This window comes from Teleopsis dalmanni, chromosome 1 (assembly GCF_002237135.1).
Source record: "Teleopsis dalmanni isolate 2A chromosome 1, ASM223713v2, whole genome shotgun sequence".
In the NCBI taxonomy this organism is placed as follows: domain Eukaryota; kingdom Metazoa; phylum Arthropoda; class Insecta; order Diptera; family Diopsidae; genus Teleopsis; species Teleopsis dalmanni.
The window spans coordinates 161,376,774-161,392,426 of NC_051846.1; the positions used below are offsets into that span (position 1 = coordinate 161,376,774).

At 25.3% G+C, this 15,653-nt stretch overlaps 3 protein-coding genes across 3 annotated transcripts in view; 1 reads left to right on the top strand and 2 right to left on the bottom strand.

Moving 5' to 3' along the window:
* The window catches only part of LOC119669713 (nuclear RNA export factor 1), a 226,599-nt gene that overhangs the window by 14,224 nt on the left and 196,722 nt on the right, over window positions 1-15,653 (top strand). The gene's annotated exons all lie outside the window — the stretch shown is intronic.
* On the bottom strand, window positions 5,170-7,961 carry LOC119669723. Its single transcript, XM_038079726.1, has 2 exons — window positions 7,753-7,961; window positions 5,170-5,752 (listed from the first exon to the last, which is right to left on the bottom strand). Exons 1-2 carry the CDS (start codon window positions 7,819-7,821, stop codon window positions 5,642-5,644), a joined length of 180 nt encoding a protein of 59 aa, XP_037935654.1. The 5' UTR covers window positions 7,822-7,961; the 3' UTR covers window positions 5,170-5,641.
* Window positions 13,749-14,316, bottom strand: LOC119669720. Its single transcript, XM_038079724.1, has 2 exons — window positions 14,076-14,316; window positions 13,749-14,017 (listed from the first exon to the last, which is right to left on the bottom strand). Exons 1-2 carry the CDS (start codon window positions 14,208-14,210, stop codon window positions 13,832-13,834), a joined length of 321 nt encoding a protein of 106 aa, XP_037935652.1. The 5' UTR covers window positions 14,211-14,316; the 3' UTR covers window positions 13,749-13,831.

Genomic DNA, 15,653 nt, shown 5'->3' on the forward strand with positions numbered 1-15,653 from the left:
TGTGTGTTGCATGCGTCCAAGCGGCACCCTTGACTTTTGTTATATGTACACGATACGGTTGCTCGATAGCTCCGACGGTGGACTCTACTTTGGAATTGATTTTGTTAATATTTTTTGCAGGTACATAAGCGCCACAGTTCACTAACAGATTTACGCAGATGAACGCTGTTATCAGTATCATTTTCCCTCAATTCACTTCACTTCACTTCACTTTAGTTATTTAATATGTCGTTTTTAATTATTAATTAATTTATAATTGAATAAAATTATTAGAATATTGAGGAATTGTTCATTCGCTTTGAAATGTTTGAATAAAACTGAATTTGTGTATTGTAAAGAAGATTTTTTTTAATCTGTTAGGTTTTGTGCATTGAAACAGTAGCGCATTTTGTTTCAGATTACAAAGTGGAAAGTTCAGTACTGCTAACTGCTAACTTAAGGCAAGCAAATATATTAATTTTTATTTAATATAATTAAAAAAAAGAATTTAATCTCAGATATGATTTCCTTTTTTCTTATTTGATATCAGTAAATTATAATAAAATTATTTCTATGTCATGTAGAGTTGATAAATTTGTTATTAATTATATTGTATTTACTAGTCACAGTAAATGCGCTACTGTTCTAGGCTCATTCTCAGTAATCTGACTTTGTTTGAAGTGTAGCTCGACTTTTATAATCTAATATAATATTAATTAATTTGTTTATATGCTATTTATTATTTGATTATTTCGCTTTTTATGCAAAAATGATAAACTTGTTAACATTCCCTTTTGTTGCTTGCTAAACAAATTTTGTTGCTTGACTTTTGATGAACACATGAAATTTATTTTCCTTTAGATACAAAATAGATTAAATAATTTAATTTCATCTCTTAACTAATTATTCGTTTAGTAAATATTTTTATTAATGTTTACAGTATATTAATTCGATAAAATTATATATATTTAGTACTCTTTAAACAACGAATAGTTTCAGTTTAACATTATATGCTTCTCTATACCAAATTACTGTATATAGGGTGTTTAATTCAATAGCTTTAGTAGTTGATACCTTGCTCCAAGACCGAATCAAGAATCTGCACACCGAATCACTAATCTGAATAGGAATCCACCTCAATAAACTAACTCTCATTCCAACAGCTACGAGTTTATAATATCGCCAGAGCATATAAGTATCAATGAATATGTGTATAAATTTGAACAGTACAGAAAGTTTGAAAAGTGTCTGAATCATATACGCTTGTTAACATCGACAACATCGCTTATACCAATGTTTCTTAACCATTGGGTTTTGTAAGAACCAGTACATTTTCCGAATAGATAATATCGCTAACTCGTTATCTTTGACGACTATTTTAAATATCCTTTTCGTCCTACATAAACGACTTATGATATTAGAAATTTATTCCTAAACGCAAAAATATTTCTGTAGAAGAATTTTAGGGTACATTACAGCATTTTCATATTTATATATTATTACAGTAATTTAATATTTATATATATGATTTTGACTGATTATACAATAATCATACACAATTTTATAATATAATATATAGTTTTATAATTTTTAAAATTAGTTTAATAATATATATTATTTTAATTATCATAATATATATTTTTTTGTAATAATATTAATATTAATGAATATTATTATAATAATATTAATAATAAAATATATTATTGTATATATTATATTATTATATATTAAAATAATGTTATATATTATTTTAATTTAATTATATATTTTATATGTTATTTTAATAATAGTACTACATACTATTTTAATTTTAATAATAATGTTTTATATTATTTTAATAATAATATTTTATTATATTTTAATAATATTATTTTAACAATTATATTATTTATTATTTTAATAATAATATTATATATTATTTTAATAATAATATTATATATTATTTTAATAATAATATTGTATATTATTTTAATAATAATATTGTATATTATTTTAATAATAATATAATATATTATTTTAATAAAAATATTATATATTATTTTAAAGAAAGTATTTATTATTTTAATGATGTTTAAATGTATTATTTTATTTATCTTATATATTATTTTAATTTTATGTGTTGTTTTAATAATGCGAATTATTTATTAATTAATTTATAATATGCAATAATGCAACAAATTATTTAATTCATAAAAATAAGGAAACCTTATAATAGTTATAAAAAGAAATATGCCTAAAAGTTCATAAAATCCAATTTTCTAAAAAAAATAAAATGCACTTATGCTAAAATATTGATTGAGTTATGGGTGTTAATTAGTCTTTACTTAACTATATTTATGGATGGGAATCGGTAAAGAATCTGTTATGTATTGTCTAAACTATGGATGAAGTAAATTAACAAAACAAGAATCTTATAGACATTCATAAAGTTGTTAATTTGTCATAAAGCACGATGATTGTAATCATCCAAACCAATACATATAGAATAGTCAAAAACGAACTTAACATAAGTTCTAGAGATAGTCTTATGGGTGAGTCTATGTCATTAGCTTTATATATTGAAAAAATGTGGTTTTCCATTTTAATAGATAATGTATAAAACATACAATGTACTAAATATTTTGTCATATTACTGTTTCTTTAAAGTTATATAAAATATAGTTGGTATTCAAAATGTTTAGCATCAGCGAAAAGCGTCTGAATTTGACCAAAAGTCCATAAAAGACAATCTGTTTTCTTACATATACAGACATATGTTTTTAATAATTGCTAAACACATTTTACTTTAAAATTCTTCAAATATTTATTTATTGTTTAAGTATTTGTATATAATAAATATGCAGTTTGAAGTTCAGCATTATAGTTGAAATGCAACAGATGTTTTACTTATTAATAGCAATCATGGCATTAAATTCTTCTGTTCTTTATACGACATAGTTTACAAAGTCGACAAAGTATTTGTCAGATTTGGTTTATGAATCATGAATTCTCTATTAGTTAAGTTTTGGTTAGGTTATACCGGTAAATTAATGGATTCACTTGGACCAATATTTACTATTGTGATGATATATGTTGAGGCTAGTTGAGTTGAGTCAGTGCACCTGAGCACTTTTACTCTCTATTAACTGCGAGGTTTCTACAAAACCCCTCTTTGCGCCTTGACTGGATTATTGTTTATCACTTCATTAGACTAGGCAATAATTGACCTCAGATCTGCATATCTCCCCGAGGAGCCTGTAACCATTCTGAGATTTGAAATCATTAAATCTGTTATAAACAGGGTATAAATACCGTATATTAACTACGTCAAGATATTAATAAGGCAGTGTAAGAAACACTATAAAGTATATAGCTTAACAGCTCATCAAGAAGAATCAATCTTGCTATATCTTTATATACATGTCTCAATGTTATATGAGGTATTAATTTTTAAGCTAATCTCTAATGAAATTGCGCAGACTAATACAATGAAATTTAGAAACTACCTGAATATTTATTTTAAACGAATAATACGATTATTTGACGATAATTTTCCATAGCTCCCATATCAACTTTTATAAATAACTGTAAGTTTAACCTATTCAGATTCTCCAGTTTCATATTCACATTAAAGTAGACTAGTATATGACCAGTGGTTCAAATTCACCCTTTGTTATTTTTAGGTGCTAGGCGTTTGTGTGAGATATTTTGACTTACTACTTCAATTGTTGTGATAGATTAACTATTACAAAACTCACTGATAAATTTTATATTATAAATGTATAAAAAAAAGTAAACAAATTTGGAGACAGAGCAAAAATTCTCACTTTCATTCTGTAAGTAAGTGCATCAAGTTAATCTTTGTGTTAATCACAAAAGATTGAAAAAAAAAACGTTACATTCGGTTATATTTCACTTCACAACCCTATAAATAAAAAAAAAAATTATCTAAAAATGTTGTGTTTAACGTACTTACAACTGTTACAACTGTTTTTTTAGCCTCTTTATGATTTATCATTAGAACTATAGAAATAATCCTTCTGATTTTTCGGAAACACTTTTTTTGTTACAGATTTTAGTATAAATAGCTATGTTTATATTGATTAAACTAATAAAAAAAATTACATACACCATCTAACGTCAGAATAATAAATGTCATTCTTAAAAAGACGTTCAAAAAACTAAAAAAACTAACGATTTTAAGATTTGTTTTGAAATTATTTGCTATGAGCTGAAAACCATGATATCCATTCTATAGAATTTTACAGATTATTTTTTTTTTTTAACAATTCAGCACAATTGCTTAATTTATACTATATACGTATTATATTAAATTGATTTTTATTTAATATAATATTTTTTATTTATTAATTAATTGAATTTACTGTATTTCTGACCATACAGCTGTTTCGAGAATTGCCAAATATCTAACATCAGTAGTCTTGAAATTATTATAATTAAATCAATTCTGTTTATAATTGAAAATTAGTTTGTCTTTAATTCTGATTAAGCATGTTAAATATCCTATTTAATCCTAATTTTTTTTTATAAACTACTATTGTTAAGAATGTCCTATAGGAAGATTTTAATATATAATTTGATTATATCTAATTTTTTAAGATTTTTAGTGCTGTTTGCTACCATTTTAATTGTAATTTATTTTCTTCTCTGTTTCTAACGCAATTAGTTGGCACTTGGGCTGTTGTTTATACTTAATCATATATTTGGGCAAAGTTAATCACTGACTGCATTTCTTAGTGAATGTCTTAGTTCTAAATTCATATGACTTTAATTAATATTAACCTAACATTGGAAGTTGTTTTTTTTTTTTCCAGAAGTAAGTTCACTTTATAATGGGAATATTAAATGTCTGTCTTTATTTTTTCTTTCATTTTTAGTAATTTTCTGCCTTTATTATAATAATTTTCTTTATACAATTGATGTTTATTTAGATGCATTTACGCGAAAATATAAATGTTAATAAATATCTAGTATAATTGTTATAATTTTATATTGGTTTTACAATTTTATAATAAAAACAATGCTTTCATTCAAAATAGGAAAGTTATTAGGTATTAAATCACTGAGCCGAAAATTTATTATTTTTATTTTTAATTTCATCTATTAAGATTTCTGAAATAAAGTAATTCTATAATAAATTGTTATAATAAAGTGAACTTCCTATAGTGCCAAATTTAACATTTAATTATTTTTAATTCAGTACAGCTTTATATATACTTCAAATATTTTATTTAACCAACTTAATACCATTTACAAATCTCGTCTCAATTTTACAATAGTTTATATTGAAGACTTTTTTCTATATCATTATGGAATCTAAATGGTTTTCGTTAAATATTAAAAATGTTTTTATTTTATTTTAAATTGTTTTATTTCATAAATTCAATTTAAAATTCGGATAAATATACTTATAGATATAATTTTCCATATATATTTTAATAATTATATTGTTTTTTTATGCATATATCATATCCATCATATATAATGAATATATTCCATTATTTATCTTTTTTCATTTTATACTTTAATTATTCTTTTAATAAAATATGCTTTATATAAATGAGACTAAATGCTTAAGAAGTTACAATTTATCTTATATAAAGTTACATATTTGATATTTAATTAATACTATAATACAGTATGTGGGTATAATGTTCCCTTATTAAGATTCATATGTCGCAGATGTTGTTGATGTAGTTATAGTAGTTCTAGTAAATGTTCCTGTGCGGTTATCATCATCAATGGGTTGTGCAACTATTGTCGATGTAGTGCTCTATATAAAATAGATAAGAAATATATATTGTTATTAATTTAATTTAGATAAAATATTGGAAATATATATGAAATAATATTGATATAAATTGACAAATTTGAACAAAATATATATCTAAATATATATATATATAATGGACATACTTCAATAGACGTAATTAGAAAAAGTTTTCCTGATTTTTAATCTTATCTATTAATTACTTTTAAATAAACAATTAATCACTTTTATAAATTATTTATGTTTTAGTCATTTAGAAAATATTTATTTAAACCCAAAATGACACATATTTATGATATAATTAACAATCTTTAATAATTTTTTATAAACTGATATGAAGAAAAAAAAAATTAATGTACAAAAATAATTTAAATATTAATAATTAGTAATGTTTATTATTAAATTTTGTCTGGAGTTTATTTTTTTTAAAATAATATATTTGTTTTTTTAAAGTTTTTTTGGTCTAACAAATTTAAAACCAACCCAGTAGTTGTTATAAAACTTCGCCCAGAAAAAAAAAATTTAATTAACCCGAAAACTTTAAAAAAAAAATAATAAAACAAAACATTGTGTTTGATTAAATAATTCATAGAAAGAACTTTAGATACGTATATCAAGTATTAGATAGGTGCCTTAGGTATTAGATAGGTATCTTAGGTATTAGTTTGGTATATTAGGTATTAGATGGGTACCTCAGCTATTAGATAGGTATCTTAGGTAATAAATACAAGTACCTATCAGTCTTGAAAGTGAGACAATTGTAAAACCACATGATATGAAGCAAAACAATTATATTCAAATGTAATTATAATTTTAATTATAAATTATTTTAAATTATTATAATAACGTGACTTAAAGAATCATTGCTACAGCGTATAAGAAGTTCATGTTACCAGTTTATTATTATAATATCATTATTGACATTAACCATGCATTGAACTTATTTGTTAGATTTATTATAAAACAGTTTGTGGTATCAAAGCTAATTTTTAATGGAAGGGACGGTTCCTCTTTCTGTTGTCATATATCTATTGAGTCTATTGGGCGCTTAAAGTATTGGTCATATAAAAACAAAATAATTATTACATTATTAAGCTATTTGTAGCAATTGAATGATATTAAATATTCATCTTTGATCGACAAGTCACTAATTGTAAGTTTTATAAACATTTTTGGAAGCTTTAAGCAGTTTTTCTCAATGTTTAGTAAAATATCCCACAGTTCTGAATTGTTTATGATTCATCAATTTCCGTTTTATTTACAAACTAATATTCAGGTACATACTGAAGTAAATATTCTGTATATTTTTTCTAGCAATTTTTAACTAATGTCGTCAATTGGATTATTATGAATTATTTTCGGCTTAAGATATTTAGAGGCACGTAGATTATTATATAAAAGATAATTTTTTTTTGCTATGCAAATTTACTCAATATTTCTAGAAAACTTTTGCCGAACTCTGTGTAGAATTAAGAATCGTACAAAATTCTACTTTTTTTTATAAATTTTTTTTTTGTTTTTGCAATATAATTCAGAACTCAAATTTTAATGTTAGGTTGGCTTCTTTAACTACTTAAAATGATACCACATTTTATTATTTCTATTTACTTTTCTCGTTACCATCCACAAATGTTTTTTTTTTATTATCACGCAAATAAAGCCTGAAAGTCGAATTAGATACTTTTATTTGTTCTGTATTTTTTTTCATTTTTAACAAAGAAATGTTTGTTATATGTTAAATTGAATTATTTTTTAAATTCAATAAAAGAAACAATTCATTACGCCCAAAAGCAAAAATAAAAATATTTTCATATATAATTTTTTTAAAAAATCACAAAAGTTTTTTTTAATTCAATTCACATTAACTTGTTTTTATCTTATCTTAAAATTATTTATTATATCCTTTATCTTTTATCCTTTCACTTTCATTCTTAAATATCAATATCTCTATTAGCACTCTTTATTCTCTAACAATAAACTGCATTGCACTTTATCTATCATACCCCATTTTTAGTTTCCGATGGACTCCAGGATGTTTTGGAATCTAAATCTTTTGAACAACAGCCTCCCATTATTTTATTTTTAATTATTTTATTGTAATATCCTTTTTATATAATTTTATTTTATTTTTTTCTAAAGTTCTTATTAATTAAAATAATTAATAAGAAATTTCAATTTCACTTTTTAACTTCTTTATGAACTTTTAAGAACTGAACGAACTCTCAAACATCTTTTTATAATCTATACAAAATGTCATTTAACTTTTTGTTGTTGTGTTGTTTATTTTTTTTTTATTATTTGTTTTTTTTTAAGTAAAAATTGAAACGAACAATTTTTTATCGCAAAAATGAGTCGCTCACCATTTATTTTTATATATTATTAAATATACTATATACTTTGTGTGAGCTGAGCATACACACGTTTGTATGCATTCATAAACATTTAATCATATTATCGTATAAAACGAACTTATTCAGTTAGAATGACTCTGACTCTCCCTCGTTTTGATACGATACGATTCTTTGTATTTTAACCGACTGAAAGAATAGAGGAAGGTGGGACTCATAGAAAACTTTTATAAATATAGTTATATTGTTGGTATTGCATTTAACATAACAAATTAAAAACATTAGTTACTTGAAATGAAATAAAGTTGTTTCCCACATTAAGCAGTTATTAACATGATGCAGACTATTGGTACAAATTATTAATCATTGTTTATCAGAAATTATAAAACAACTGCATAAACAAAAAATGGTTTTCTTTTTAAATAATTCCTATAAACTTTTTTTTTATTATCGTTAATTCTGACTCGACTTGAACTAAAACTACAATAACATTTTTGACATACCTCGCCAATCACTCATCATTTTATAATCGCTATATATATACATATGTAGGTATATAAAAGCATCGATAATGAAAATCTTATCTTAATAGTCTAGGCAACAAAAAGCAAAAATATAACAATGAAGCTTATCAGTTATTTTAATAATAAAAAAATATACACGGGGAATACTACTCTTCACATTTTGTTATTTTCTCAATGATATAAGGTAGTACCACCCAAAGAGTAACCGCAATGGCATCCCTAGTTCCACAAAGTTTGATTAGCTCAACTTTTGCGGTTGCCTTAAAATTGTATGTTTTTACATGCTAAAAACCATCTGTATTCTTATTCCATCTGTTAGAGTTCTGGACTTTAAAATATAATTTCAAAAGTTATTCTACATTGTACCAAATAAAACGTGATAAAACAGATTCTATATAAAATTTATGTGGTAGCGACTGACATTTCTCAACATATGTGTAATATTTGGCTCAATCATAGAGAAAGGAGAGAGAGAGAAATGAAAGAGAAACTCTTAATTTAGATTTGTTTTGCTCTAGCCCCATACCCTTATATTATACACAAATAATTTTCGTTTTGTGTCTGTTTACGATAGGTACGATTCAATTAGTTGGCACAAAGTTACCACTCAATGAACTAAGGGTGCTTAACAATAACCAGTTAAAGACATAATTTAGACTTGTTGTTTTATTAAGGCCAAGGGACCATAATCACCCTTTATCACAAACGTTTTATAAAGCCTTTCTTAAGTCTCTGTTGTTTTAGTAAAAATTGTTTTGCGTCCCTAGCGAATTTAGGAATTATCTCCAGTCCCTATTTGGCTGTGACCTTCACATTGTGACATTGAATTACACCAAAACGTTTTATTCGGGTATTTGACAAACCCACACATGAACATTTATTTATTTTAAGTAATATACTAATACTAACAAATTAATTGCAAATTTTATTGTATTTTTTTTGTTTTTGCTGGAAATAATAGTAAAAATTCTAAGCGAAGTGGAATAGTAAATAAATATATAATATAAATAATATGTAAATTTTGTTTAAAATTATCAAATTAGTTTTTATTTATATATATATATTATATTATTTAAAGCAATAAAAAACAAAAAAAAATGCCTAATGCCCAACAAAAAAATACATAAAATTGTTTAGTTATTTTAACCGGTTACTTTAATCATAGACTATAAAGAAAGGAAGATTGGTTATTCTCCAATTTCATACATACTCTCTTACAAATTGGTAAAATACCAAAATAGCTTTAGCCAAAGAGTGGGAGCAACAGGGTTATATATTTTTCGACCTTTAAATATTCTCTACAACAAATCAAATTAAGCAAAATTAACAGAACAAAAACTTAGTCGCATCTTAGATATAAAGAAACATTTTTTACTGGTTAGATTAGCCATGGAATGACCACCATAAACATGCATATGTTTTGACATAAAATGTAAATCAACTATGCGTCCGCATTCGTTAACTTTCAAACATCCTCTCCAACTAACAGGGAGAGGACATATCTAGTATTATCAGAAGAAATTTTCTCACATCTAAAATATTAAAGAAATAGGAATATGTTTTTATCTTGTTACTTTGCTACTTATGTACAGGAATTCAGAAAGGAAATTATTCGAAACCTAATCTTCTACCCAATGTATACCTTTGATTTATTGATTAATTAAATGTTAAAACCGAATATATCTGTACTTAAAAAATATTTCCAGTCACAAACCATCACTGTTGTCCGAGCATTGCTAGTGGTGATACACTGAGGGCATAGGTTTATAACCACTAAGGTGGATATAGACCCGTGAGTAACGGAACTTCACTCTGACAGTTGAGTGACTGGAGGTCTGAACGCCAACACAAATGAAAAATTAAAAATTTACTATTTTTTCTACAATTATTCAGATGCCATCACTTGCCATTATAATGCAAAACTATCAGCTTTATTTGATATTCGAATAGTCAAGCAACTTTAAATTTCTTTTATAACATGAAGCAAGTTGATCCGTATCTGTAAAAAGCTCTTGTAAGTAGTACGTGTCTGGTTTCCAGAACATGATCAAATCGACAGTAATGTATCAGCAAACAGTTGTAAATTAAAATGTCGAAACTCTTTCACAGGAGGGAACCTCTTCTACAAGATCTTCTAACATTGTTAGACTGTATTAGACAATTTTCAGAGCAATTAAAGGGCAATTAAAATAACTAATTCGAATCAACACGAAAAAATCGAATAAGTTTCTTAACCTAATTAGATCAGATTAATTATTAATTTTCCAAATGGTATAATTTTAACAAATACTACCTATCGAAGATCAGATTATAAATTGCTATCCATACATGTATTTGATTTGTGATTAAAACGTTAATTTATCTTCTCTGGGCGTATATAGCGGTTCTTAAGAAATTAACCCATTTAAGTACAAGGACATAATAAGCCTTAAATTAAATAGACTAAAAACTGGTATAGAATTTATAAGCTATTTGAATGAACAAGTTTTTTTTTGTTAACTGTTTAACAATTAGTTAAGTAAATAGTTATCATTTTTCTGTTTCTAAACTTCGTATCCAAAAACCTCATTTTCGCCTTAACAAGCGATTCTGAGGAATTTGTTTTGTTTTCTTTATAAAAAAAAGCAATGAGTTTTAATGACATGAAATCTACAAAAAAGAAACCTATATCAAAATACTTCAATGAAACTCTTTATGATTTCCTTTATACAGTTTAATTATTAATAAATTCAATTTATTTTTATCTTGATTGTGATTTTAAAGATAAAAATATTTTTATAATATATAATAAGTTATATTATAAAATCATTTAAATAAAAAAACGTCAAACACATGATTTTATTTCAATATTATTTATTTAGAGCTTTATATGAGCTTTTATATATATATATAAAAATATAATTGCTTTTTTATTGATATTATAGTTTTGTAAGTAGAAGCACATGAGTAGAATTTTAACGAGTGAATGCTTGAAGGTAAATACGGGTAGTGTTTAGTCAAAATAAAGTATAAATATATTATCAATTTCGCAACATTATTATTTTTATATATTGTACAGCATTAGAAATAAACGATTTTTGCAAATTACTCGTACGTCTGTCAATACTATTATTCTGGTACCTCGTTATAGTTACAACAACAGTAACAAACCCAAAACGCAGAAAGTAGCTCCATCATTCCATATTAGAAAATTAGTTTGAATAAAGCATTAAGAAAGCAATTAAGAAAAGGATAGAAAGAATCAGAACTATTGAGTCAAAATTCTGACTTAATAGTAAATATGTTTGAGAATTATTAACATCGAGGTATGTTATATTAACGCATTGATCGATTGTGTGGTTTTTTTATAAATGATTTAAAAATGGATTCTATCCAACATTTAGATTTTGAGAGTAGCTATAGACTAGTAGTTAAGTGAATATTGGTTCTTCATGTGAAATAGAAGCCATTGCATGCACTCACATAAAAAAATTCAGGTTGTAATACTCTGATGCTATTGAGGGAATAAATTCTTTTATATATTTATGGATATAAAATAGTAGGTAAAATATCTGACGTTTAATATCGTCGATGTGAGTATAGTGAATAAGCGAAACAAGAATCATTTAGTCATTTATCGAAATGGTAATTTACCAACATACACGATATTTTGAATAGATACATAAGGAATAATCTTGAAAAAAAAATGTAAACATTGATTTGTAAAACTGAAAATGTACGATTTTTAATTATATGGACGTGAATATGTCTTATCCAACACTATTATTTGGGGATATCAAAAGATAGGAGTGTAACATTCTGGTTTTTTTAATATGGATTTTTTTTTATTATAAGTTCGATAATGGCATTTCGCTGACGTATAATTGATATATAGGTGAACGCAGGTGTATAATGAATAATTTATGAATATTTATGTATATGTATGTAAAATATGAGAAACTCTGCAGCTTTTATTAAAAAGCTTTAATATTTTTTAACGTTATTTATTACATTATAATAAAAATATAATATATAAAATAAAATTATATAATTTCCAAGTTGTGAAGCTCTAAAAAGTTTTAACCTAATCGTTACAACGCAAGGGATAAACAAAAGAGATGTTGCTTTATTCATTATTAAAATTTCTATCTTTTATGTTTCTGATTCTAATAGGCCGTAACCCATTGCCATACATATGATGGTACTACAATCTTTTCATGACAATACTAGCCCAGGTTGAGTGTATATTTTTCATTGTTTTTTTAAAGTGTATATGGCTTTTGCTGTTTTATATATCCCACCTTTCATTGTGGAGATTTTTAAGAGGTTTCTGTATATATAAAATTTTAGAAAAGATCTAAAATTTTTGGGGACCCTTCGCTTACCGACTTAACCGAGTTGTCATCCTGCAAAAAAAAAGGGGACAATCAATTTCAAAGAACTGTCAGATTGGTTTACCTTTACTGATGGAGAAATCGTTGTCTCTCGGCGTTGATCGTATGCTGACCATCGTATGTATGAACAAACGCCAAACCTGTGGTACCACAACGAGCCATTATTTGAGCTCAAGTGGGCTTTCTTGGGTACAAGACCGCCACTTCAACCTAAACTTCAGTATATCGTTTTGTTATTGATGTGCCAACTAATCAGCACTTTTGGTTTACAATAAATAAATATACACAATTGTTATATTAATTAAAATGAGAGACTTTCATAATCTTTATTTAAAATAAATATTTAATATCTTAATAATACATCAATCATTAAATATAAACTAAAGTATTGAAATATTAATTTCTTAGTTTTAAAAGTATAAACAAAATTGAATTTGCTTAAAGTAATAATACCATATAAACAAATACTTTTAATCGACTTTTCATTTTCAATTGCAATTAGTCTTTTTTTTTTGTTTTTATTTATATATAAATGTATTTTGAGGCTACTTAGAAACTCTAATTATTGATAGCGGTATTCGTAAATCCGAGTAATATCGGTAACCGATTAAAATAGTAACATTGCAATGCAGCAACAACAAAACACATTTCGGGTCAATGTATTTTGTTATTACCGGTTTGAACTGTTACTAGGCAATTATTTACCGAGCGCTTACTTGAGACCCTGAATAACATTTAAATTATATCTTATATATTGGGTGTAGTCGTTGAAATTTCAAATTTCTTAGGTACTCTAAATTTCATTAGCAAATAATGCTTTATACTAATTATTTATATTTAAGTAATTCTTTTAAAAATAGTTTCTGACATATCGGTGAAACGGTCCTTCTCACCAATACTTTTAGGCATATCAATTGTTATATCTTCGATTTGTTTACTTTCTGTACTTTCTGAAGTTGTTTCGGCTCCAGAACCACTTGGCTGCGTTACCACAATAGTTGATACACTATTATCACTGATATTCTATAAAAATAGAATTATTATATGAATTATATATATATAAATCATTTCACAAACTCACTAAATTTTGGTTGATATCGATATTTTTTGTTGATTCTCCGGGTGTCCATGATATATCCGAAATAGTTTCATCATCTGCATTGCTTTCGCAACAGCAACAATCGCCTGAGTAACGTTTAAAAAATGGTAAATGCATTTTTTTTTGTCAATTATTAGTTTTTTAACAATTTTTATTTATTTATTTAAATATTTTTAAATTGAACTTAAGGTTCTTCTTGAATATTTTCGCACCAAACACTGACAGTCGTTGTTGAATACAAAATGCGATTTATTTTCAATTTTTTTGCCTTGCGCTAATTTGAATTTGTCATAAGCCAACGCAAAATACTTATAGATATTAACTATATATGTTTTGAGTTGCTTTGGTATTTGTTGGTACTGGTACGTCTTATCAGTTAAAACATTGTTAATGATATATTCTTTGATACTTCATAAATGATTACTAATCAGTGCTTGTACCGTAAGCATGTGGTAGTACTGTGAAATATGGTTTAAAGACTATAAATTCTTTTGCTTTTATGGTTTCAATATAATTACGGGTACGGTTTGGTTCGAAACACAGCATTTGAAAACATTTCTTTAAAAAAAAACCAGATGTAAACAACAAAATCTTTTCTCTACTTTTTTTTTTTTGCAATTTATAAATGATACTAACTTTAACCTTTGTAATACAAATGTTTAATGAAAAAGAAACAACGAAAAACAGAAGTAACACTAATTCCTTTGTGAAGATATTGTCAACACCTAGTTTTCTCTTCAATTAATAATAATAAGAAAACAATTAAATTTTTTTACCGGTCCACTAATAGTTTTTGAAAAATGCTTATGTTGATTCGATATTATCAAAAATGTAGATGTTATGTTATCAAAATATTGCAATATAAAGGAGTAAAGAAGACCAGAGAAATTTTTAAAAACATTTGTTGTTCTTCAAGGTCTTCAATTTGTATAATCGAGAGAAACGACAAAAAATTAAAATAAATTGTGGTCGGTAAACATCTTGGCTTTGCTTAAAAGAGAATACACATGATTTTAACATCTGTTCTTCAGACTTCAGTAGATGTTGTTGTTGTTGTGATTAGTTCCTTTATCTTATTGAGGAGTTAAAGGCCTCAGACTTCAGCAGATATAATAGAAATATTGTTTTTGCTGTTTGAACATATACCATTCCATGGCGACACCAACTCAGTTAAATTTTTCGATAACCTAACGGAAAATATCCTATTAAAGTAGTCAGTCGCATCTATTTGTCATCTATTTATTGACGATAGGTGCTTCGAGATGTAAACTTTTTCGTCTGTAATCATATTTTAAATGTGACATACATCGCATAATTTGTTCTAAATGAATTAAAATATTTTTAAGAATATAATCCATCCAAACGTGCTTTTTATACATAATCAAACATGCCTATTGTGATGCTACACACACAGGTGTAACAAACAACAGGATGGAGGTCAGAAAAGGGGTCTACTGAAAAATTACAATGAAGTAGTCAACAGTTAAGATTTCCTTTTTATTTTGTCTTCATTATTTATGAACTCTTTGTAAATATATAGGCGGTCGATAAAGAGTAGTA

Excerpts from the sequence above, each read along its gene's own strand:
- LOC119669720 (XM_038079724.1), bottom strand. The coding sequence starts at position 14,210 with ATGCATTTACCATTTTTTAAACGTTACTCAGGCGATTGTTGCTGTTGC. Across the intron at positions 14,018-14,075 it reads TCGATATCAACCAAAATTTA|AATATCAGTGATAATAGTGT; the intron begins GTGAGTTTGTGA and ends CTATTTTTATAG.
- LOC119669723 (XM_038079726.1), bottom strand. The coding sequence starts at position 7,821 with ATGGGAGGCTGTTGTTCAAAAGATTTAGATTCCAAAACATCCTGGAGT. Across the intron at positions 5,753-7,752 it reads CATCGGAAACTAAAAATGGG|AGCACTACATCGACAATAGT; the intron begins GTATGATAGATA and ends TATTTTATATAG.